Source organism: Aplidium turbinatum, chromosome 8, assembly GCF_918807975.1.
Source record: "Aplidium turbinatum chromosome 8, kaAplTurb1.1, whole genome shotgun sequence".
NCBI lineage: Eukaryota > Metazoa > Chordata > Ascidiacea > Aplousobranchia > Polyclinidae > Aplidium > Aplidium turbinatum.
The window spans coordinates 14,049,246-14,074,280 of NC_137479.1; the positions used below are offsets into that span (position 1 = coordinate 14,049,246).

General features: G+C 39.3%; 1 protein-coding gene across 3 annotated transcripts; it reads left to right on the forward strand.

The window, feature by feature from the left end:
• Positions 1 to 1,530: 1,530 nt before the first annotated feature.
• On the forward strand, positions 1,531 to 24,762 carry LOC145775427 (BRCA1-associated protein-like). Of its 3 annotated transcripts, XM_082586723.1 has the most exons (13): positions 1,532 to 1,666; positions 9,670 to 9,820; positions 17,465 to 17,551; positions 18,209 to 18,367; positions 18,723 to 19,060; positions 19,989 to 20,152; positions 20,733 to 20,975; positions 21,392 to 21,628; positions 22,327 to 22,541; positions 22,837 to 22,946; positions 23,116 to 23,268; positions 23,603 to 23,731; positions 24,162 to 24,762. In XM_082586723.1, the coding sequence occupies exons 2-13, from the start codon at positions 9,775 to 9,777 to the stop codon at positions 24,405 to 24,407; spliced, it is 2,127 nt and encodes a 708-aa protein (XP_082442849.1). In that variant the 5' UTR covers positions 1,532 to 1,666; positions 9,670 to 9,774; the 3' UTR covers positions 24,408 to 24,762. The 3 variants fall into 3 exon arrangements, 2 of the variants coding, with proteins under 2 accessions (XP_082442848.1, XP_082442849.1); XR_014290153.1 differs by lacking the exon at positions 9,670 to 9,820 and having other exon boundaries at positions 1,531 to 1,666; positions 23,116 to 23,263; positions 24,162 to 24,302; XM_082586722.1 differs by lacking the exon at positions 9,670 to 9,820 and having other exon boundaries at positions 1,531 to 1,666.
• The last annotated feature ends 273 nt before the right edge of the window (positions 24,763 to 25,035 follow it).

Below are 25,035 nucleotides of genomic sequence, written 5' to 3' on the forward strand. Positions count from 1 at the left end.
CGGAGTCTCCTAGGTTTCGAGTTAAAAAAGTTGATTATGTCATCATAATCCGAACTGCCAATGAGTTGTCTTTCAATGATGATTCAAAGATGATCTAAAGCGCTTTTGGATCCTGTTTGTTGCGGAGAAAGGTCTCTCAATGCTGCAGGACGTGGAAGGTAGTGTTATGATGGACCTTAAAACATTGTTCATGTTCGGGAAAATGTCAGCAGGGCAGCTGTCCAGTAGGCCTACTTCAATTAATGTAGGAAAGTTTTCCCGATCCATTTTTTGTCTGATGTGTTTAATCAATACAGCATGTTCAGCATCTGCGATCTCAATGCGATACAGTGCACACAGACCATTTAGAATGTTATTTTTGCCAAAAGTGGCAGATCCAGGTACAAAAGTGGCCACTGCTCTCATTAATCCCTACGCGTCGTCCATAAAGCGGCAGTTTAACTCCGTTATCTGCCTGTCAAGAATATAGTTCCACAGCGCCCTTAAATCCTCATTGCTCTTGACAGCCGATGTTTTTCCCAGCGTTGTGGTGACCAGACTTGTGAAACTTCGAAGGCAGCTTACGTTCACGAGAAGCAACCACGTCCCAGTTACTTATCTCATGTTTTACCATCAGTTCTTCTGTCAGTTTGAGCACGTCACCACAGTCACCCTTCAAATCCTCGCGGAAAGTTGCGTAGCCTATGTAGCTTTCAGTGTTTCAATCAGTGATATACAGTCTGTCACACAAAGTGTTGAGCTCTGCAGGCCCTTGGTGGCAAAATCGCTGTTTTCAAACAGTTTGCAAAAAGGCAGAAGCATGAAAACGAACTTCTTCGTTTGTATCTACGGTACTGAGCTACCGGTACTCTGCTTCTGTTTTCGTTTGTCCACTGGTTTCGGAAAAGCCAGCTAGAGCCTCTAGTAATACATCAAGCAACTGCAATGTCTTATCTTATGCACTTGGTTGTTCTAGTGTTGAACATTAATATGTTTTTTTTTCATCAATCCTATTTTGAGTGGGCCCACTGTCAATCTGGGTGGGCCTATACCAATCAGGCCCACCCGGTAGATCCGCCCCTGATGGCTAGCCTATACACTCATACATCTAGTAGCTTGCAAGTTGCTACCTTTGCTAGGTTTGTGAGGTTTGCTAGGTTTGCTACATTTAAAGAAGGCCGTTATTCCTGGTAGTTTCGTATACTTGTAAGAGGCTCTTGACGCAGGACCAGTTACCAAGTTTGGCAGAGTGAAGTTTTACGATTGTGGAAGTGTTATTGCCGGGGAACTATGCCATTCACTAGGTGCCGCTGAATGGAGAGTAGTCCTGAAATGCGTTGCTCAATTCAAGCACACACCCCAAGAGTCGAACCAGCGCCACGTGATCATGAGCTGGGCGTGTAACCACTGAGCTATCGGGGCGGACTTGCAGTGACAATAGTCACAATACACCAACACCACACAAAGACCATTTTTTTAGGATGCGACCTAACATTAACGTGTAAATAAATAAAATCAGCATTGTTCGGGAACTTGTGTAATTTCTTGACAAAGCTTTCACCAGGTTGAAGTTGTTTGTAGGTGTTGCAACTGCAGAAATTTGTAAATTAATCAATGAAAGTTTGTTTTGTACATGTTCGAATTAGTATTGCTGCTGGTCATGTAATTCCTGATCTAAAGTTTGAAGGTAAGATAACAATGGTGACTGTGAGTGTTTTTTGTGATCTATTTTTTAAAACACATGTTTCTTCTGAACAATCTGTGAAAATTTAGATGCTAAATAGAGTTATGACATTGCATTTCAGAAATAAACAAGGCATCTATAATTGTATATGTATAAGTTAGGCTGTGGTTATATTTACCCTATATAGAGTAAGAATAGCCTCAATAGTGTTGCCAGATAAGGAATTCTGCCCTAATTTGAGAAAAGTTTAAAGTTGTTGAAAATGAAAACAGTATTTTGGAAATTTTTTTTAGTCCTGGGGAAAGATCAAAACCTCAATCTTATTCCTAACTCTAACCCTTACCTTAACCCTTCCTAACTTTCATCCTAACTCTGGCAACACCTGATTGTAACCATGTCATTAAGTATGGAAAAATTGTCACTTCCTAATATAAGTTAATATTATCATCCGGTACCTCTAAATACCCATTGTCAGGCATTGTTGGTTTTTTGGGGGGTTGTGGAGCATTTCTAGGGGTTGTCGAGCATTTTCAGGGGTTGTCAGGCATTGTAGAGTAGCTACTTTCAGGCATTGTTGGGAATTTCCAGGCATTGTCTAGGATTTCCAGGCATTGTCGATCATTATTAGCGGTTGCTGACGGATTTGTTAGGCATTATAGAACATTTTCAGGCATTGTCGAACATTTTCAGGGGTTGTCGAGCATTTTCTTGGGTTGTCAGGCATTGTAGAGTAGCTAACTACTTTCAGGCATTGTTGGGAATTTCCAAGCATTGTCTAGGATTTCCAGGCGTTGTCGATCATTATCAGTGGTTGACGGGTTCGTTAGGCATTATAAAACATTTTCAGGCATTGTCGAGCATTTTCAGGGGTTGTCAGGCATTGTAGAGTAGCTACTTTCAGGCATTGTCTAGGATTTCCAGTCATTGTCGAACATTATCAGTGGTTGACGGGTTTGTTAGTCATTATAGAACATTTTCAGGCATTGTCGAACATTTTCAGGGGTTGTTGAGCATTTTCAGGGGGTGTCAGGCATTGTAGAGTAGCTACTTTCAAGGATTGTCGATAATTTCCAGGCATTGTCCATCATTATCAGTGATTGACAGGCTTTTAGGCATTGTCGAACGTTTTCAGGGATTGTCGAACATATTCAGAGGTTGTCAAGCATTTTCAGGGGTTGTCAGGCATTGTAGAGTAGCTACTTTCAGGCATTGTCGATAATTTCAAGGTTTTGTCTAGGATTTCCAGGCATTGTCCATCATTACCAGTGATTGACAGGCTTGTTAGACATTGTTGAACATTCTCAGAGATTGTCTAACATTTTCAGGGGTTGTCGAGCATTTTCAGGGGTTGTTAGGCATTGTAGAGTAGCTGCTTTCAGGCATTGTTGGGAATTTCCAGGCATTGTCTAGGATTTCCAGGCATTTTCGATCATTATCAGTGGTTGACGGGTTTGTTAGGCATTATAGAACATTTTCAGGCATTGTCGAACATTTTCAGGGGTTGTCGAGCATTTTCAATGGTTGTCAAGCATTGTAGAGTAGCTACTTTCAAGCATTGTTGATAATTACCAAGCATTGTCTAGGATTTCCAGTTATTGTCGATCATTATCAGTGGTTGACAGGTTTGGTAGTGCCTGGCAGGCTCTAGCGCCTGGCAGGCTCTAGCTGGGGGGCGAGGGCTGACACTTTGCGAATAGCAGTCTTAGCCCAATTGTCTACTCTTCAGCAGAGTACTGTGCACCTGTCTGGTGCCGCAGTGCTCACTGCCACAACATTGACACTGCCATAAACAGCGCCCTGCGCACAGTGACCGGATGCCTGCGTCCCACACCATTGGACAATCTCCCCATTCTCGCTGGCATCCAACCTGCTGAGCTTCGTCGCGAAGAAGCCACTCTGTCCCTCGGTCGACGGGCACTGGAGCCTAATCATCTTCTCCACCACAAGATCTCTGCCTTCCCAAACGGGCACCCCCGCCGACTGAAATCAAGACACCCATTCGTGCCAGCCGCTCGGCTTCTGATCAACGAAGCTGATGAACAAGACATCTCTGCGGCTACTTGGGCGGACCATAAATGGAATTCTGAATGGAGGTCAAGCACCACCAGACTCCATTCATTCATCCCCGACGCCGACACACGTCCCATCGGCCTGACACTACAGAGACAGGCATGGGTGCGCCTCAACCGTCTCCGTACGGGCGTCGGGCTTTTCCGCTCAACCATGCACCAATGGGGAATGGCTTCTTCCTCCTCCTGTGAATGTGGTGCCGAGGAACAGACCGCAGACCACATCATCAATGACTGTACCATCTTCAAGCCACCTAACGGAGTGGAAGGTCTGCGCGTCATGGATGATGAAACTAAAGACTGGCTGCTCTCTAGCAGCCTTCCAGTGTAGTCCGGGAACATCGTGAATCTGGGGTGGTAAAAGGATAGACCCTCGGCCCCAGAAGCTAAGACGACGACGACGAGGTTTGGTAGTCATTATAGAACATTTTCAGGCATTGTCGAACATATTCAGGGGTTGTCGAGCATTTTCAGGTGTCAGGGGTTCTCAGGCATTGTAAAGTACTTTAGATTCTTTCTGGCAGGCATTGTCGGACATCTTCAGGCATTGTCTAGGATTTCCTGGCATTGTCGAACATATTCAGTGGTTGATTGGTTTGTTAGGCATTGTCGAACGTTTTCTTGGGTTGTCGATCATTACCAGGTTTTGACAGGTAGGCTATGTCAGGCATTGTCGATTTTACACACTATCCACAAAACACAGCAAAAAACAAACATTAACACATGTTTTGATAACAAACAGTCATACAATCCTGATATAGGCTAGCTTGAACAGTTTTTGCGTTCTATCTGTGAAATGAAGTCACAAACTCGATCCAAACTTGTTGCGACGGGTTTGACTTCTGGAAACAAACTCATCTACGGTTTCGATGAGATCGAGGGCTTCCACATGATCTCAATAAGTACTTATGATAGCCAGGTCATTTAAACGCTGCTGTGTTTGTGTATACCGTAAATACGTTACAACCTACGCATAATAAAAAGGGATCATTCTGCTGCGCATGGAAAATGTTCGACAATGCCTGACAAACGTGTCAAAAACTAATAATGATCGACAATGCCTGGAAATCCTAGATAATGCTAGGAAATGCCCAACAATGCCTGAAAGTAACTTAATCTAGAATGCCTGACAACCCCTGAAAATGTTCGACTATGCTTGACAAACCTGTCAATCACTAATAATGATCAACAATGCCTGGAAATCCTAGACAATGCATGGAAATGCCCAACAATGCCTGAAAGTAGCTACTCTACAATGCCTGACAACCCCTGAAAATGTTCGACAATGCCTGAAATCGTTCTATAAAGCCTAATAAGCTTGTCAACCACTAATAATGATCGACAATGCCTGGAAATCTTAGACAATGCCTGGAAATTATCGACAATGCTTGAAAGTAGCTACTCTACAATGCCTGACAACCCCTGAAAATGCTCGACAATGCCTGAAAATGTTCGACAATGCCTGAAAATGTTCCATAATGACTACCAAACCTGTCAACCACTGATATTGATCGACAATGCCTGGAAATCCTAGACAATGCCTGGAAATTCCCAACAATGCCTGAAAGTAGCTACTCTACAATGCCTGACAACCCCTTAAAATGCTCGACAACCCCTGAATATGTTCGACAATGCCTGAAACTGTTCGACAATGCCTCACAAGACTGTCAACCACTGATAATGATCGACAATGCCTGGAAATCCTAGACAATGCCTGGAAATTCCCAACAATGCCTGAAAGTAGTTAGCCTACTCTACAATACCTGAAAACCCCTGAAAATGCTCGACAACCCCTGAAAATGCTCCACAACCCCCCAAAAAGCCGACAATGCCCGACAATTCCTGACAATGGGTATTTAGACGTACCCCCTGAGAACCCCTGACACCTGAAAATGCTCGACAACTCCTGAATATGTTCGACAATGCTTGAAAATTTTCGACAATGCCTAATAAGCCTGTCAACCATTGATAATGATCGACAATGCCTGGAAATCCTAGACAATGTCTGGAAATTACCGACAATGCCTGAAAGTAGCTACTCTACAATGCCTGACAACCCAAGAAAATGCTCGACAACCCCTGAAAATGTTCGACAATGCCTGAAAATGTTCCATAATGACTACCAAACCTGTCAACGACTGATATTGATCGACAATGCCTGGAAATCCTAGACAATGCCTTGAAATTCCAAACAATGCTTGAAAGTAGCTACTCTACAATGCCTGACAACTCCTGAAAATGCTCGACAACCCCTGAAAATGTTCGACAATGCCTGAAAATGTTCTATAATGACTAAAAAATCTGTCAACCACTGATAATGATTGACAATGCCTTTAAATTATAGACAATGCCTGAAAGTAGCTACTCTACAATGCCTGGCAACCCCTGAAAATGCTCGACAACCCCTGAAAATGTTCGACAATGCCTGAAAATGTTCTATAATGCCTAACAAATCCGTCAACCACTGATAATGATCGACAATGCCTGGAAATCCTAGACAATGCCTGGAAATTCCCAACAATGCCTGAAAGTAGCTACTCTACAATGCCTGACAACCCCTGAAAATGCTCGACAACCCCTTGAAATGCTCCACAACCCCCCGAAAAGCCGACAATGCCCGACAATGCCTACAATGCCTGACAATGGGTATTTAGAGGTACCTTTATCATCATCCAAATTCGATTTTTTCTCCGCTAGTGAGATGGCCGACTCTTTCTTTGCAGCAATTGTTTTCACTTCTACTTTTCATCTTATTCTGTTTAACCGTATCTGTTACTGGCGTAGACCTTATGGTCTCGCCCTCTGCTAATTCAGCAATTTCACATAGAAGCAGTGACGCTAAAAACCTGAGATTTCTTGACTTTTACTTTTTTTTCTTGCCCCAAATTTTAATCCCGATTATGTTGGTATCGGATAATTGTGAAGTTCACAATAAACCTTTTGTCACAGCCAGTTATGAAATGCAAGAGATTTGCCGATATTCAATAGCTTGATTGACAGTTTACTATTAGCGTGCGGTTTCATTTTGTGTTTGTCATTCAAACTGGGACAGCGCTAAAATTCCATTCTTCATGGGGAGTCGGTCTCTGACCAACGACGCGATATTTTGGTCTTGCCTCCATGGCTTGGCACAAGAGAATGCGCATCATTTTCTCATGTTACATTTCTTCAACGTGTGGTGATAAAAGTATAAAGTATTTTGAACTTTTATAAACGCCGTAGAGAATGACTCAACTCAACCCATAATACATTCATGCTGTTATTGTTACGACATCACATTTGTTCCAGTGTTACGTCAGTTTTACATTAGCCTACTATGTAATATATAATTCTTACAACGATTAGAGTTCGTCTTGTATCTGGCTGGAACAGTTTGTTTTTGTCTCGACAATCGAACATCTACCAACGTGGAATCAACATAAACGGAAGATTTAGTATAGATGATCTGACCATTACAGTTGGCCTATATATTTCTTTCAAAATTTTGTGCCACTTCAATTTCACTGAATCCAGTTAGAACATCAGGTTTACAGTGTTTTGTTTGAAAATTTATAATCTGTTATATTTGAGGATAGAATAATATGCATGCAGACGTCTAAAAAAAATATTGAATGTTCCAGGTGGACAAAACTAGATACCTTGTAATGGCTTCAAATTCGAATGAAACTTATAACGCTATTCAAGCTGCAAATATACTTGCAAACATAGAGGACGAAAATGAAGCAGACTTTTCCGACAGTGACGAGGATTTGCCGTTGTGTGATGGCGAAAACGATCCTATAATGTCGGGGGAAAGCAGTGATGAGGAGGTAATTATTGCAAGACCGAGGCAATCGCAGCAGCGGAGGCATCATGTCGTCAATTCGGTGGATAATGCGCTAGACGAAGACAATTTTCAACCATGTCCTGATCAGGAGGAAGAGCGAATTTCGGTTGTAATTGATAAGAGAACTAAAGAAAGTGTGGTATGGACAACTAATCGTCCTACAAGAATAGGGAGACAAAGTTCAGTTAATGTTATTCATAACACTCCTGGAGTCAATCTTCCGTATAGAAACGCCATGACATCATTCGCGGCCTGGCGCAATTTTTTCACTGTCGAAATAATTTACATTATAGTAGCAAGCACCAACGCAAGCATTCGAGAACGATTGGCAAAGATATCGGATGAGCAGCGAGTATCTTGGCGTGCTCCATATTTGATGGAAACTAATGCGACAGAGATTGAAGCATTTATTGGTCTATGGTACGTGAGAGGGTTACTGAAGCATACCTTTCACAGAATTCAGCATTCTTTTTCTCATGTGTATGGCCATCCAATATTTGCTGCAACAATGTCGTTGAATCGATTTAAATTCTTGTCGGCCAACCTCAGATTTGACGACAAGTCATCCAGAACCCGTCGTTGGAAGAGCGATCGATTTGCCGCAATGAGAGAAATTTTTGAAATTTTTATTACAAACTGTGCGGCAGTTGTTACTCCAGAAGATTTTTTGTCTTTAGACGAAACGTTGTATGCTACTCGTGTGGGAGTAGCATTTCGTCAGTACAATAGAAACAAGCCAGCGAAATACGGATTGCTATTTAGAAGCATCAACAGTGCGCGTGTACCCTACACATATACGTCCATTGCATATGCTGGAAAACCAACTGGAGATCCAGGACCACATTACCTGAGCAATGTTTTTGAATATGTTCGCACTCTTGTGTATAATTTAGAGCAAGCGACCTCGTTAGAAGGGCGTAATATTTCCCTTGACCGGTTCTATACATCGCTGGAGCTGGCAGAATGGCTGTGGATGAAACGAATCACGTTGGTGGGAACGTGGCAAACCGCCAGGAAAAGTGTTGGCGATATAAGCTCTCTTATCGATAGAGAACCGCTCAGTACAAAAGTTTATTGGGAAGAATCAAAACCTCATCTTACTGCTACATCTTACGTGGTCAAGCCGAAACCTTCCGCAAAGCGAAATGTCCTGGTACTTTCAACCATGACTCCTATTCTAGGAGTAACTAAAGATGACGGTAAAAGGAAGCCAGCTATCATAAAATTTTACGATTTTACGAAAGGTGGTACAGATGTAGTCGACCAAAAGATGGGATTTTATTCTGTCAAACCAAAATCATCAAAATGGACGATGTCAGCCTTTTCCTATCTATTAGATGTAGCTCGAGTAAACGCAATGACGGTTAGCTATATGAATAGAGGGATGCAATTGGCAGATGCACGAGCAGACGAAAGCTTCCTCGAAGGTTGGGAGCTCGCTCTATCGTTGATAAAGCCTCACATGTCGCATCGTCTAGATAACACGCCAACACTCAATGATCACTTACGGAAGACGATGGCGTCGTACCTAGGAAGAAGTATTAGGCCTAATCCTCCGCAGTTGGATCAGCAACCTCAACCCTCAAAGAAGCAATGCTCTACATGTTTAGACGGAATCAGAGGTACAGGATATACAGCAAAAAGAAAGAAAATTGGTAAAACAGTGTATTGTTGTGAAAAGTGCTCCAGCCCGCTTTGCATAAAACACGCATACAAATTGTGCCCCTCGTGCAAATAAGTTATTCAAGTCAGTCGTTTATCATTCTGGTCGTCAAAACTATGTGAACTGAGTTGCAGTGATGTTGTAAATATTTGGGCCAAGAAGTGTTTGATATTATTCAGAAAACTCTTGCTCCACTTGTAATATTTCATTACTGTATACTGCAAGTCTGCTTTATAGTCTGCCATTTATGCGACGTGAATTAGCTGAGTGCACTGTATTGCCAGTGTACAAAATGGCCTGATTTTGTGTTGATGGAACGTCATGAGACATTGTATCAACACACCTACGCGATTAATGTTACCAAGTGGAGTGTAATTTGAATGAACGGGTCAACCAGGCTGAAGAATACGAAACGTTGTTATAACATTAAATTTCTTTTACCCAACAGGAATCTACGAACCAAAATATTGGTAAACATTTGATCTAAAACGGAGTCCATTTCTATTATTCTACAGACGATAAAAACCGCTTTGTTTGAAACGTTTAGATTCAAATGTTTATAAGAAGTTTGGCCCTTATATCAACGCCACCTAGAGAAGGTATTGCTTATATTCGTTTTACTTTATATCATATAATCCCATATTTTATGCTCCAAAAGTCCTTCTGTTCTAACTAATGTGTGTAATAGATTTCATTTCATTGAGGTTTTCTTTTGACTATAAATTTCCCTCCGACGTGCTTTCCCTGTTGTTGTTGGTTTATAAACAAGTTGCCGAATTCGAGCTAACTGCGATAATCAAAAAGCAAATTCACACAATCTGTAAAAAAGTTGAGTGAACGCTTGCTCAAACGTACGCATCCAACCGCATCCGACATATTTTCGTAGATTTCTTCTTCTTCAACAGATTGAGATTTATCATCACTATAAGTTGATTTATCATCACTATAAGTTGAAACTACGCATTGTCTGTCGACAAAACAGTGGCGCAGCTTAGCTATAGTGCAGGCAATGTCTATCCAGCTAGCAAAATCAGCCGTTTTTACGTTGATTCAACGCCCGACGACGTTGAATCAATGTAACAACGACCGATTTTGCTGGCTAGATAGGTGCCTGCCCAGCTAGAAAAATCACCCATTTTTCCATTGAATCAACTTGGGGAATTTAAAATTGGGGGATTTTGCTAGCTGGGTAAGTAATAAAATTTCTATTTTAAATTTTAGCAAGTTATCGAAGAAGAAAATGATTTTCACTGCAAAGTAATTGAATTGTTTTGACGCTTTGAAACATCGAATATACACGATTTTATTCAACTTTGGATTAAATTTATTGTATCAATGCAAATAGAGTAGTGCAATGTAAAGAAACATGATATATTTTCCGTAATCACATGCTTGCTCTATTCTAGCATACAGAATATTAAAAACACGAAGTAAACGAAAAACAACGTACTTTTTACATTAAAGTGAATTATAATCTAGGTAAATACAAATATTCATTCGAATTGAAGTTTATGTGCGTTGCGTTATTTGAAGTAGCTAAATGTCTTGACTAAAGTACAACGTCCTTGACCAAGTCAATCAATCCATCGATTTTGAGTAGTTTTTCATAATGAATTGTTTATGAACAGAAGTTGGAACTACATGTATTGCAAAATGATTGAGCTTATTTCCTTAGCTTGCGGAAAACGCTTTCAGCCATGCAAGTCAATGAAGAGGTTGTGTTGATTTAACATTTACTAATGTCAAATTTACCTAAGATGAGATTTTTTGACTAAAGAATTTCGCTATCGCCTATCCAAGTCGAAAATAATTGCTACAGGGTTATGTACAATTATTCGACATTACTTGACGTAGAATCGACGTAAATATGGACACCAACCCATTAGTTACTTTCACATATGGCATTTTACAACAGTTCAGACATTCACGCTAACGATGAGTCATCCTTTGCTGGCAGACAATAATTAGGGAGGTAATTTGTTATTCGCGCAAATTGCTTTGTAGTGCAAAAAGTGCATGGAATACTGTTTGCACAGAAACGGAAAAACAAAATTGATGAAATTCTGTGTTCTATGCTAGAAGACTTTCAAAATAAAATGCGAACTGAGAAATTTGACCAAGAAATGGCGAAAATAGGTCAAAAACCGAGTCTTTATCACCTTTTCTACCTAAAATACACAATCACGAATATATTTTGCGAAATAAATTGATTGAAGTGATAGATAAAGCTTTTGACCAACGGCATATTTTTTCCCATTGTTATTTGATGTAAGCCGACGGAGTAATTAGCAATAAGAGAGACGTAGACCTGATGGTCTCGGCCAGTAACTCTTGACGCCAAAAGGAAGCAGTGACAGATACGGTTAATGCATCTTTCAGTCTGACTTCGTGTGCCTCATTCTTCAACTATTGTTTCCATAGTATTTTTAAAGGCAGTGGCTATTTGACCGGCTCCGGTCTTTGAATCTGAAAATCTGAAACACTATTTGATCGGTCATGACGTCACTATAAGTATACATGCACTTTTTCTCTTTCAAAGCAAAAAACAAGAGAAGAAAAAAGTCCCTATTTAAGTTCTAAATTTGACAATCATATTCAACTGGGTCACTGGCGCGTACAATAGTCTTCGGGCTGGTGTTCCCGAGGGAATGAGTTCGATACTACACGGAAGCGTTCTTTTTTCTTTTAAACTAAAAAAACGTAATTGTTTGTTGTGTTCGTAGTTGTTCGCAACTGTTCGTCACGTAATTGTTCGTTGTGACGTATAGTATCAACTCGGTAAACTTAGTCAAATCGATTTCATGTTTGAAGTCACAGAAAATCCAGCGGACGTTTGGATAACTCATGAAATGAGAATGAACATTCTACCTCGCATTCGCTTTTTCTTTACCACACGTTTTGACTTTGAAGTTGCTCCTCACGTGAGGAAGATAAGCAGTGTGTGACTGTGAGCGTGCGTGCCGTAATTCACGTTCCAGAGAAAGCCATGCAATCAGCTGCTGTTTTGCGGCAAGAGCAACAAAGGCTGATTTTCGCTTTCGGCATTCTTTAAGTGCGTTTAAATGATCTAAATTTCTTTCGCAAAATATTTTATCTTTGAAACACCACTTGTAATTGCCTTTTTTTGCCCCTCAACCATAAATTTATGGGGGGCCTGGAAGTCGGCGCATATGCTCTAACATTTTCGACACGTACAATCGTACGTGTGTTCTCATCAGGAAATACATATCTGCAATATACATAAAATGAAAATTGTAAGGTAAATTTTACTTTGCACTGTAACTGTATACTAACGACACTCCAGACTGAAAAGCACAACTGAACGAGTGACACAGGAATGATTACAAGTAAATTATACGGTGGAAAACAGATCACATGAGGTGTAAACTACAGGCATTTGACAAACAATTAGAACACACACAAGAGGAACGATGAGCCACAGGCGAATAACTGCCTGTTGAGAGACAGATTATTACGTTTGATTCTTAAGGCTTCCATGATCTTAGTCTGAAATTCAGCGGAATGGGCCGTTTCGGCGAGTCCAATTCGGCTAGTCCGATTCGGCTAGTCCGATTCGGCGAGTGCCCTATTCAGCAAGAGCCCTTTTCGGCGAGTTTCCTATTCGGCAATTTTTTGAATTTTTTTTTTAAATTATCAGGTACCGTAGCCTAATTATCATTGCCGTTTTAGAGGTTGGGGTTAGAGGTTAGGGTTGGAGTTAGGGGTTAGAGTTGGAGTGAGGGGGTTAGGGGGTTAAGGGTTAGGGGGTTAAGGGTTAGGGGGTAAGGGTTAGGGGGTAAGGGTTAGGGGGTAAGGGTTAGGGGGTTAAGGGTTAGGGGTTAAGGAGTTAAGAGTTAGGGGTTTAAGCTTTAGGGGGTTAAGAGTTAGGGGGTTATTTGAACGTTAAGTGTTCAGGCTACGGTACCCAATAATTAAAAAAAAATAATTCAAAAAATTGCCGAATAGGGAACTCGCCGAATAGGGCACTCGCCGAATCGGACTAGCCGAATTGGACTCGCCGAATAGTAGCAGACTCGAAATTCAGATCTGCCTTGAGAGATAATTTTAAATTGTTTGATCGAGACATGTCAGATTGTCAGTGCACGTTTCACAAGAGGCGATGTGCTCTTTAATTACACTTTTGGTTGTTAAGTTTGGGTTTAAGTGCTCCATAGGTTTAAGTGACCATATTTTTAATGAAAACCAACTTAATAGACCGCCCATTGAGAAAAAATGTTTCATAAAATTATTACATTTAGCCACAGAAGGCATGTTCTTGTACAACAATAGTTTGTTTCAACAGATAGATGGCGTCACCATGGGTTCCTCATAGGGCCCAACACTAGCAAACTTCTTCTTGGCACACATCGAAACCAAAATATTTGAATTCTATCGTGGTTTTTATCCCAAACTGTATTTACATTATGTTGATGATATTTTTGCCATTTTTGATGATGATGAATCGTGTTCAAAATTTTTAAATCTCTTAAACTCGCAGCATAAAAATATCGAATTTACACTTGAAAAATCTAATGATACTATCGCTTTTCTTGATGTTGAAATTGAAATTAAACACAATTCTTTTGACACCTGGATTTGGCTAAAACCTCGCAACATCATCATAATCCATCGTCGGTTTGTTCCCCACTAGTGGGGGTGGCCGATTGTTTCCGCGCAGCAATTGTCTTAATCTCTTTTCTCCATTTCACCCTGTCCCTTGCATCTTCCTCCTTCAGTCCGACTTTTTTAAACTCATCCTTCACTTGTTGTTTCCACGTTCTTCTTGGACGACCGCGTTTCCTCTTCCCATCCACCTTTAGATCTAGTGCCTTTCTAAGAAAACTTCCTTCCTCCCTCCTTATCACATGTCCATACCATCTTACTCCATTTGCCCTTGCCAGTTGGTCTATGGTCTCTCTCATCTCTAGCATATCCAACAATTTTTCAGTCCCTTTTTCCCTTCTCGTTTTCACCTCACACATTGCTCTCACCATTGACCTTTCCGTTCTTCTCAGGATTGCCAGTTCACTCTCTCTCAGTACCCATGTCTTGCTACCATATAGCATTGCAGGCCGCACACAGCTCCGATATACTTTTCCTTTCATCCTTAGTGAAAATTTTGTGCCATACAACATTTCCCCACATTCTCTGAACTTTGCCCAGCCCAATCTTGCCCTTGTTGTCACCGCTGCTTCAGATCCACCACTTCCATTTATCCGATCACCCAGATAACAGAAGTCTGTCACTGTTTCGATGCCATGGCAGAACTCATCATCATGGCCTTCCACTTCATTCCTTCCTTTACTGCATTTCCCACAAACAAAACACTTCGCCAATCTTGTTGCGGCTCTCTTGACATTAGCACATCTTGCATGTACCCACTTTCCACATTCCTTGCATTGCATTGAATTTCTCATCACTCTCTTGCCACATATTCCACAGGGATCTACTTTGCTCTCAACAACTGTTCCTTCTGCTCCACTCACCATCACTTTCGTTTTTTCAAGATTCACCTTCATACCCTTGGTTTCAAATGCTTCTTTCCATTTCTCAAACTTTCTCTCCATTCTCTCCATACTATTACTTGTCAAGACCAGGTCGTCTGCATACAAAATTTCACTCAATAAGCCCTCCCTCACTCCTTCAGTTACAACGTCAACCACAATAGCAAATATCAGAGGTGACAAAACTGATCCCTGGTGTACACCAACCTTCACAGAAAACTCGTTTGAATAATTTGATCCAACTCTCATTTTTGTTCTTGCATCCTCATACATAGACATCACAGCTCTCACTAATACCTCCGGTATACCTCTTTTCCTCATTGCCCATTCCATCACTTTCCTTGGTACTCTGTCAAATGCCTTTTCTAAATCGACGAAACACATATATAGTTTTCTCTGCTTCTCTCGGTATTCCTCCTGCATTCTTCTCAATATAAACAGAGCATCCACTGTACCTTTTCCTGGCATAAATCCAAACTGCATATCATTTAATTTCACCAATGTTCTCAACCTCTTTTCTAGTATTCGCTCCACAATTTTCATTCCATGCTCTAGTAGTTTTACACCTCTATATGCACTGCAACTTCTCACATCCCCTTTTCTCTTGAACAGTGGAACAACAATACTATGCTTCCACTCCTCCGGCATTCCCTCTCCATCTAATACCCTTTGGCTAAGTTGTAGCATTACTTCAATTCCCAACTCTCCACTTGCTTTTATCATCTCTACGCTCACTTCTGATGGACCAGCTGCTTTATGCAGTTTCATTTGTCCCATTGCCTCCACCACTTCATCACGAGTAACCTTTCCCACTGGACCCTCCACCAGATCAACCTCTGTCATATGATCCCATACATTCTCCTTATTCATAACATTTTCCATATGTTCCTTCCACACTTCTCCTCTGCTTTCCGGGCTGAAATGCAACTTCCCATCTCCACTCCTTATACATCTTCCCCCTACAATATCTTTCCCATCCTTTTTCATTTGCTTTATGAGTCTTGCTTTTTAAAATTTTAAAACACTGGCTTACTTTTAAATTATAACGCTCTATGCCCTAACAAATGAAAATCTGGTTTAATTTTGTGTCTTTTGTCTCTTGCTCGTTTGGTGTGTTCTGATAATCAGTTGTTTCAGAAAGAAATCAAGAAATTAAAAAATATGTTTTATTTAAATGGATATCCTTCCCATTTTTTCAATAAAGTCTTAAACACCTTCATGGCTGATGAAATAAAAGACACGCCTGAAAAAGTAGATTTTAGTTATTTTATTAGTATACCGTTTTTAGGAAAAGATTCAACAAGCTTTGCAAAAAACTTAGCTAAACTTATAAAAAAGAAATTTTCATGTGACATTCATCCTGTGTATAAAACATTTAAAGTACATCAATATTTTCAACTGAAGTCGCCTGCCCCTTCGCTCTTTCTTCAAATGTTGTGTATAAATTTAGTTGTTTGCGTGATGCAAACCAGACAGGCAGACATACATTGGTATGTCAACCAGACATTTGTTGACAAGGGCTACGGTACCCAATAATTTAAAAAAAAATAATTTGAAAAATTGCCGAATAGGGAACTCGCCGAATAGGGCACTCGCCGAATCGGACTAGCCGAATTGGACTCGCCGAATAGTAGCAGACCCGAAATTCAGATCTGCCTCGAGAGATAATTAAACCCAAACTTAACAACCAAAAGTGCAATTAAAGAGCACATCGCCTCGTGCACTGACAATGTCTCGATTGAACAATTTAAAATTATCTCTCAAGGCAGATCTGAATTTCAGACTGAGATCATGGAAGCCTTAAGAATCAAACGTAATAATCCGTCTCTCAACAGGCAGTTATTCGCCTGTGGCTCATCGTTCCTCTTGTGTGTGTTCTAATTGTTTGTCAAATGCCTGTAGTTTACACCTCATGTGATCTGTTTTCCACCGTATAATTAACTTGTAATCATTCCTGTGTCACTCGTTCAGTTGTGGTTTTCAGTCTGGAGTGCTGTTAGTATACAGTTACAGTTATAATGCAAAGTAAAATTTACCTTACAATTTTCATTTTATGTATATTGCAGATATGTAATTCCTGATGAGGACACACGTACGTGTCGAAAATGTTAGAGTTAATTTTTAATTATGTTATATTTGTGTAATGTGTGTGTAATACATCATGTTAAACCCGCTGAAGTTACTTTGTTTTATTTACCTATGGTTTAACAAAGCAAACTTTCTACCAAAGCTTTGTTTATAAATCTTGGTTGATTTAAACATACATTCTAAGGCTAAATCATTGCAAATGTGTAAACCATAAGAATTAAAAAAAATATATTAAAATTTGAATGAATGATCACTGGAAAAATAAAAGAGCTTAGAAGCCTGCATGCACAATGATGAGTGGTTTTGTAGTCAGAGTATTGTTGTTATAGGGAACTCTTTTCTTCAGCTTGAGGCTGCTGTCATGAATACGTGTGTTGAGTTTGTGCACTATCAAGCGTGTTTGCTGCAACTTGTCAAATCAATTGATTGACGAAGCGATAGATACACACGCATCAAAATTTGTTGCTAGTTTTTATTTTAATTTATTACTAGTTTTTACTAAATTTTAAAGTAAATTTAACTAATTTTGATCTAATTCACTCTGCTTGGCATTGAGTACTTTTTGTAGTGCTCGGTATTAAAGCATTTATTGTTTGCAGATACATACCGATACATTGCAGATATTAATGTCAACTAAAATTTTGCTTGCAGCTCACTTGACAGCACGTGCAATAACTAGCATCACATTAAAAGCTGAAAAGAAACCTGATGAAGGATCTCATGATCTCCAGATTTTAAGTGAGTCAGATTACAAAAATTATTCTGACAAGTTTTCTGTTGAGTTCTTTTCTGGCCTTTGTACTGGCATTAAACATATTTTGGATTAGTTTTGGTTTCTATCTGCTTTTCAGTTTGACAGCTTGTTTGCAAAATACTCTAATGTACTATTACTACAATCTTTTCTTTTTTACTCAAACACATTTATAATGTTTTTTTCTTTTTTTCCTGACTTTTCACTATGCTATGCCCATATAGTAACTGTTCTTTTGTGGCCTAGTGCTATAGAACTGGTTCCCAAAAGCCATGAACAATAATTGTACTCCTAGTTAAACAATAGTTCAAACGAATTCTTAATGCTTTTTTATCAACCACCACCGTCACTGGCTATATATAATTATATCTGAATATTTCTATTTTAATAGTGATCTTCTGATGATCCTAGTAAGGGTGAAACTGCCTGATAAGGTTTTTAGGTGAATAGTCACTACAGTTGGTGGTCAGTTGTCTGCGACAGGTCGGTCACGACAGGAAGTCGTGTACCCAATTTCCAATTATATATTTGTGGAATGTGGATGTCTTACTGCTCAATTGTAGATTAATTTGTTGTTATGTTTTTTAAAATAGAGGTACAGTACAAAGAATACCGGTAACTTAATTGCAACTGATGTTTCACAGAGCCTAGGAAAAGAAAATCTGAAGAATTGCCTCCTATCCAACTTGACAATCTTGATGATAATGATCTCAGAGAAACTTTATTAAAATTGAAAGGACTACGTTATGATAGAGAACTTATTATTGAAACATATGCAAATTTAAAGTATACCGGTATATCAGGTAATGCAAAAGATTGTGTTGTTACATTTATGACTCACTTTGACATGTCTTTCTAGTTTATACCCATGTTATTGCTAGTAAAAAACTGCAACTGGACCTTATTTTTAATTGATGAGGGCTTAAGTTAAGCCGAAAATGTTCGACTGTTAAAACTATTTGTAAATATATAAAATATATTGTTATAATGCTTAACCCTTTTGTATTGTTGTATCTTGCCTGTCTTTGGTACAAGAAAGCAAACTCTCTCCCAAAACTATATATATTATTTTTAATTGCCATTTGAAATTATTTATTGTCTTATATTTAATTATGTCACTCAACAACAAAGTGATAAAGTACATTTTATCATCTATAGATCGTTTACCTGGTGGAAGTCAGGATATGGCATCAGAAAATTCTGAACACTGCATAAAAAATAAAACCACTGAAACTGAAGATGAAAGAAGCAATGAAATAGAGACAGATAAGATGAAATCAGAAGCATCAGGGACCAATGATGAATGCACTGTTGTTGACAGTGGGTCAAATATTGATAGTAAAGTTGCAAAAGTACGAACTTATGCCGCTGCTTTAACTGAAAATGATGAAAACAGTGTTTTTGAAAGTTCAAGGAATAAGAAATTATTGGAAGCTAAAGATCATGTCAAATACATTCAACAAGATTTGATGTCTTCAGAAAAATATGAACACGAAGTAAGATTAGTAAAATTACAAATCTGAAATCTATGCAGAAGTGGATCCAGGAGGGCACTTGTTCACGTGTGTGTCCCCCCTCCCAGATCCAGAAAAACGTGTGAATTTTCTATGTTTTTGCAAAATAATTTCTCTTGCTCTATCCTAATTTTTAACCTTTCAGGATGGATTTGAAACCATGGTTTCAGCAGTAGAAAACTTTTAACAAATAAATATTTAAAACGAAACTTTCAATTTTAAACCGAACTTGTTAACATTTAGTTTTCATTTGATGACTTTGGTTCGTTAGTTAAATACAAGGTATGTGTCTCACTAAAAAAACATTGTTATTGGGCCTGAAAGTACCCAAAAAGCAATCAAAACAAGGGTAAATTTGTCTAAATTTTCCGGAGGCAAGCCCCACACCTGCTTAACTATTTCCTTTTTTTGGACCTGGCCTTCAAATTGTTTATTTCATCATGCCATCTTTAATTATTTGAAGTATATATCTGGTTTCCTCCAATTTTTTTTTTAGATTTACTACCGAATACAATATACATGCTATTGTTTAAAGATTCTTTAAAAAGCAACTATGCATTTCAGGCAGGGGTTCTCAAACTGTTATGGTTCTGACAGGTCTGTATGTTTATTAAGATGGTCACATCACCGCTTCAGTAAAGAAAAATTAATTACTGCATTCTTGAATTCCCATACAAATAATTTTACCTCACAGTGCAACTTTAATGTGTTATAGCTGGTACATCGCAGGTTAAACAAAACTTTCTGGTTGCATCTAACACAAGTTCGAGAACCACTGCATTAAAACGTTGTCAGAAGATTTATAGATCAGTCATTTTATACTTCATTATAATGTACATTTTATTGTCAATGGCACAGTATTGATGCCATACTTTTATTGAAGCTGCAACTGTAACAACGTATACTTCAGGTTTCATTGCAAGCACAAAGGAAAAGTTGTTCAAGATCTAATTCAAGGTCCGGTCGATACACTCCTTCCTTAGGGGATTCTCCCAAGACAACTAGTGTTCCATTTTTCTCTGGTAATCCTGCAGTTGACATCACAAATGGAATTGTTCATTTATATAAAACCAAGTAAGTATAGAAATTGTATGCACTTAGTGAAGCACAACCACGAATATTATACTTACACAAAGAAAGTAAAGTCGTGTCGTCAGTTATCTTTTATCCCTCACTTTCGGCCAATGTAAAAGCTTTTCAGTATCAACCAGAAAAAGTTCACAACTACGATAATCACTTTCAGCTATCTATAAAGTTCTAGTCAATAGTGTTCATGAAGCAAAGGAAAGACACATGTTAAGGCGAAGTTACACCTTAATAAAAATGTGTCTGGCATAGTTAAAGATGAAGAATCCTCTGATTTGGGAAGGTATTAAGTTAAATTTGATTTAGACATCATTGAATATTAGCTGGTAAAAATACTTTTGTCAATTCAGCTATAAAATGGCAAGCTTTTTCTTTTGAGAAATCAATTGTTCACACAAAGAAAACTGGGTGTAATTCTCAACGCAAGCCATGTGTCACAGAAAGAAGACCTATCACCCAATCGTAACATTTGGATGACATATTTTCCAGCTTGTACTGCAAAATCGTTGATACACTGACGTAGGAAAATGCGACGTATTTAAATTGTTGCTGACTTGAGATATTTTAGTTTCAGGGTTCCAATCAGTGAAGACTTGCCACCTCCAAAGACCAAAATGCTTTGTATGTTGTCAGTTCCAGCGTCCATTGATGCCCACAGCATCATGAAGTTTACTGCTCCGTATATGGACGTGATTCACTGGATGAGGATCATACGAGATCGAACTCCGAATGAGTACATGGTCCTCATCACATTTATATCGGATCAAGATGCTTGTGATTGTTTCCTTAACTTAAACAATCAGTACTTCAGGTGATTTGGAAAAGACTTACTATTTCATATGGTTTAACCTGCTATCTGGTACCAAGGCATTTAGTATTTTCAGATTTGCACGATCTTCATTTCATGTATATTATAAGCTTAGTATTTGTATATAAAAGCCATAGCAATTGTAAATACAGCAGAAAAAACAAGATATTCCTCTATTGACCATAGCACCAGTTGCTTCAGGCACTAAGCTGTCAACCTAGCGTGGTTTAACTCCAGAGAACTTTGTCCCCAGTGGTAAATTTATCTCAGGTTGTGAATTGCTACTGTTATAAGAACGTTATTTTTTCTACAGCAAGGCATTATTTTAAATGTTTTCATATCTAGTCAGGTATCTGTACTTCATTTGGAAATAAAAACGTTTTGACAGCGTTTAATATGATTGTATGTTCGTTTTAAAGCTCTCTCATCCCTGAAGAAATCTGCCACCTTGCCTTTGTAGCATCAGTTGAAGCTTTTGCTCCGTATGACAAGGACTCGGCCAGAGGAGGAGCATATCTTCCTCTCCCAAGTAGCACTGAACTTCCGGACTGCATGGTGTGCTTGGAAAGAATGGACGAGTCTGTGCAAGGTCTTCTCACCATCCTGTGCAATCACTCATTCCATGCGGCTTGCTTGCGGCAATGGGAAGATCTATGGTTTGTAAGGCTTAGTTCAGCTTCGTTTTTCCTCGCCAGTCTGTTTAAAAACCCTGAACCCCTAACCTGGATAACGGGTTATGTCACCCGTGCACGGACATTTTGCCGAAAGACGTTTTGCCGAAAGACGTTTTGCCGAAGGGACATTTTGCCGATGGACGAATTGCCGAAAGGACTAAGGTTGTGAACGATAGACTAAAACACATTGTGGAGAATATCGATACATATAACACAAAAATGAGTTTCGGCAAAATGTCCATTCAGCAAAATGTCTTTCGGCAAAATGTCCTTTTGGCAAAATGTCTTTCGGCAAAATGTCCGGGTACCATGTCACCTGGGAGAAGAGCTTATTTTGTTAATTAACCTTTCGAAGGAACGCTTTGTCACGTGGCTACATGGTTACTTGTTAAAACTTAGTTGCACTGATTCAATGGGCATTAAAATCTAAGCTGAGCTTAGTTTATTTATTGTGCGAAACCTAGCCTACTTTTCATAAAACCGACGCCTTTGTAAGCTCAGTGAATTAAATCGGCATTGCATGTAATGCACAATCATTGCTTTCGTCGGTGGCCTACGCCTTCGTTCTATTATGAATCTGTATGACAGGAGAATATTTTCTTCTTGTTGCGTCTGGCATATTTCCATCACAACACCTAAAAGAAAACATGAAAAAAATGTCAAAACCTGTTGCTATTCAGCTGTCCGGTTTGTCGCTACGTTCAAACCCCAGAACCACAAAGCGAGAACAAGTGCATGGTTTGTGGAGGATCTGAGGAGTTATGGATCTGCCTGGTTTGTGGAAACGTCGGCTGTGGAAGATACACATCGGAACACGCTCAGCGCCACTACTTGGAAACCCACCACAATTATGCCATGTCGTTAAGTGACAACAGAGTGTGGGATTATGCTGGTGGTAAGACGAACTCTTGTTTCTAGTAATATTTTCAATGCGAAACCGAAATTATTTCACCAAGTGGAATCAGACGCGTCTGTTCATATTTATAAAATAGTTTTTCTTTTTTGATTGCAAGCTGCACCGAAAATCGGTCAATCCTTTATTTTTACGATTTAACTGTTTAGTTTATGTAGGAAAGTATATTTCTTGCACAATTCACAGCTCATGCCTCTGAATACTTTTATGGTAAATATTCTACATTCTCTTAAAAAACTTATTAAGAGCATGATGTAATACTTACTGCATTTTTTAGATTATTTTGTCCACCGATTGTTCCAGAACAAAGATGACGGTAAACTGGTAGAAAAGCATGGCTTGTCTGATGAAGGAGGTGATTCCAAATTGGAGGCAATTCAGCTTGAGGTCAGTTAAGCTAAAGTTATGTCAAGCACCACAAGTTACTACTTAATACTCTTTCAGTAGGTTAGTTATATCACCACAGCATACAGAACTTCTATTCCGACCTAATGTGCTGTATGTACGGTATTGTAAGTTGTCCTTCTTTTTTCACTATCGTATTTACTCTTCTCAGTGCATGCATCTTCTGACCAACCAGCTGGAGTCACAAAGGAAATATTGGGAGGAACAGATGGCTCTTGTGGAGGAGAAGGCTTCTGGAGACCAAAAGCAACTTGCTGATCAACTTCAAAATGTGATGGAAAAACACGAAGAAACGAGAAGTAGGGCAAGTATTGTTGCCACTTCAAGCTTGTATGTTCTCAAAACTTGGAAAGCAATAGTGTGGATACATTTTCTTCTATTGTTGTGTGGGAAATTGTAAGATGGTGTTGATTCTGTTTTTAACCACCGTTAAATTGATTGCCTTTTCACTAAGTTGCAATTTACAATCTAGGATCGCCAACATTTTAACGCAGCAAACTTGAACGTCATGTGACTTGCCCTTGTTGTACTCACGCTGGCCGTGTCAAAACCCATGACCACAGTTTTACATCGAAGATCTGCTTGTTTTTTTACTACAATTGTCTCTACCTATCTCACAAATAGTTTTCTACATTTAGGTCACTGCTTTGGAAAAGGAAAAGCAGAGCTTAAGTCATCGCAATGAACACTTAACCACTAAGATGCGAGATGCGTTGAGAGATCTTGCCAATGAAAGAGAACTTAACAAGAGCTTGAACCAGAACCAGGTACGCCTTCTTCGTTCATTCATATTCGTACGTCGTCGTCAAGTAACATCAACATTTGAGTGTATTATACTGAATATTTCTCCACACCAGTCACCACCGTTCCTCAGACGAACAATTTAATTTTGAAATAAAGGGACTACCTTTTTTTACGACTGAAAAGCGGATTGAGAAAAAGCATTGTTTTTTCTTACGTATTTAAGGAATTTTTTTTCTAAGGTCTAAAGCGCTAACAAATCATGACACAAAGCTCTAGCACTATCAATACGCCCAAAGTTCAACCAGCTCTGGCGTTACGTACTATGCAATTATGCCAACGGAACACACACACACACAACACATTGATGGTGAAGCACTCAGTTCACCGCTGAGCAATGGCACAAGGAACAGCTATGGCACTTTCATAGTCACTTGAATTTTTTTTTTCTTTTAGGATGTGTGGAAGACTAAAGTTGATAGTTTGGAAGAGCGATGTAAAAGACAAGATGAGGAAATTAGTGAACTTAAGGAACAACTTCGCGACATAATGTTCTACATCGAGGCAAGCCAGAAGATCAAAACCGAAGATGCTTCTGTTCGGGATGAACTAAGAGACGGGCAACTTCTTGTGGGTCCCTCGGGATCTGCTGGACACAGCGGAACAAGTAGAAATAAAGGGAAAAGTAGGAGGCCGCGGTAACCACTGGCCAAATTTATTTATTGCTGACTCAGAACTGTATGGATTTTTGTAAAGCGAATGTGCAAGCACTTTCTAATCAAGGAAAGTTTAACTTGGACATATAGTTCAGGATTTCAACATTGTTTAAATGGCTTCGAAAGTTTGATGTGAAATGTGCTGACTTCTGTTGTCTCCGGAAACGATTCCGTTTCCCGCCTATTTTCTTCTTTTATTTAAACCATAACCGCAAATCGTTCAATTCATGTGAATCGTTGTCGTTATTTTTTTGTTGTTTTAATCGTCTTTCTTACTGTGTTGTATTCTTCTACAAAAGGTTTTGCAATGACAGGTGCAAATAAACGTCAGGATGAACCGACATGAATCCCATACTTGTATTTTTTTTCACAAGGACCGGAACCACCAATTTGAATTGAAGAATTACATAAACAAGAGTCGCAGCTATCGAACTATCTCACCATCTATCCGGCTCTTTCAATGCCTGACAAACAGCATGCCGCCTGTTTTGTTGTTTTAGGACAGTCAGCCCAGCTGAAAACTTACTTCACAGTACGCCATATTGCTTCCATACATGTGATGGATTTTGGTAGACGTACAGTAAATGAGGCATTTTTTGTACTACCTTTTTGGG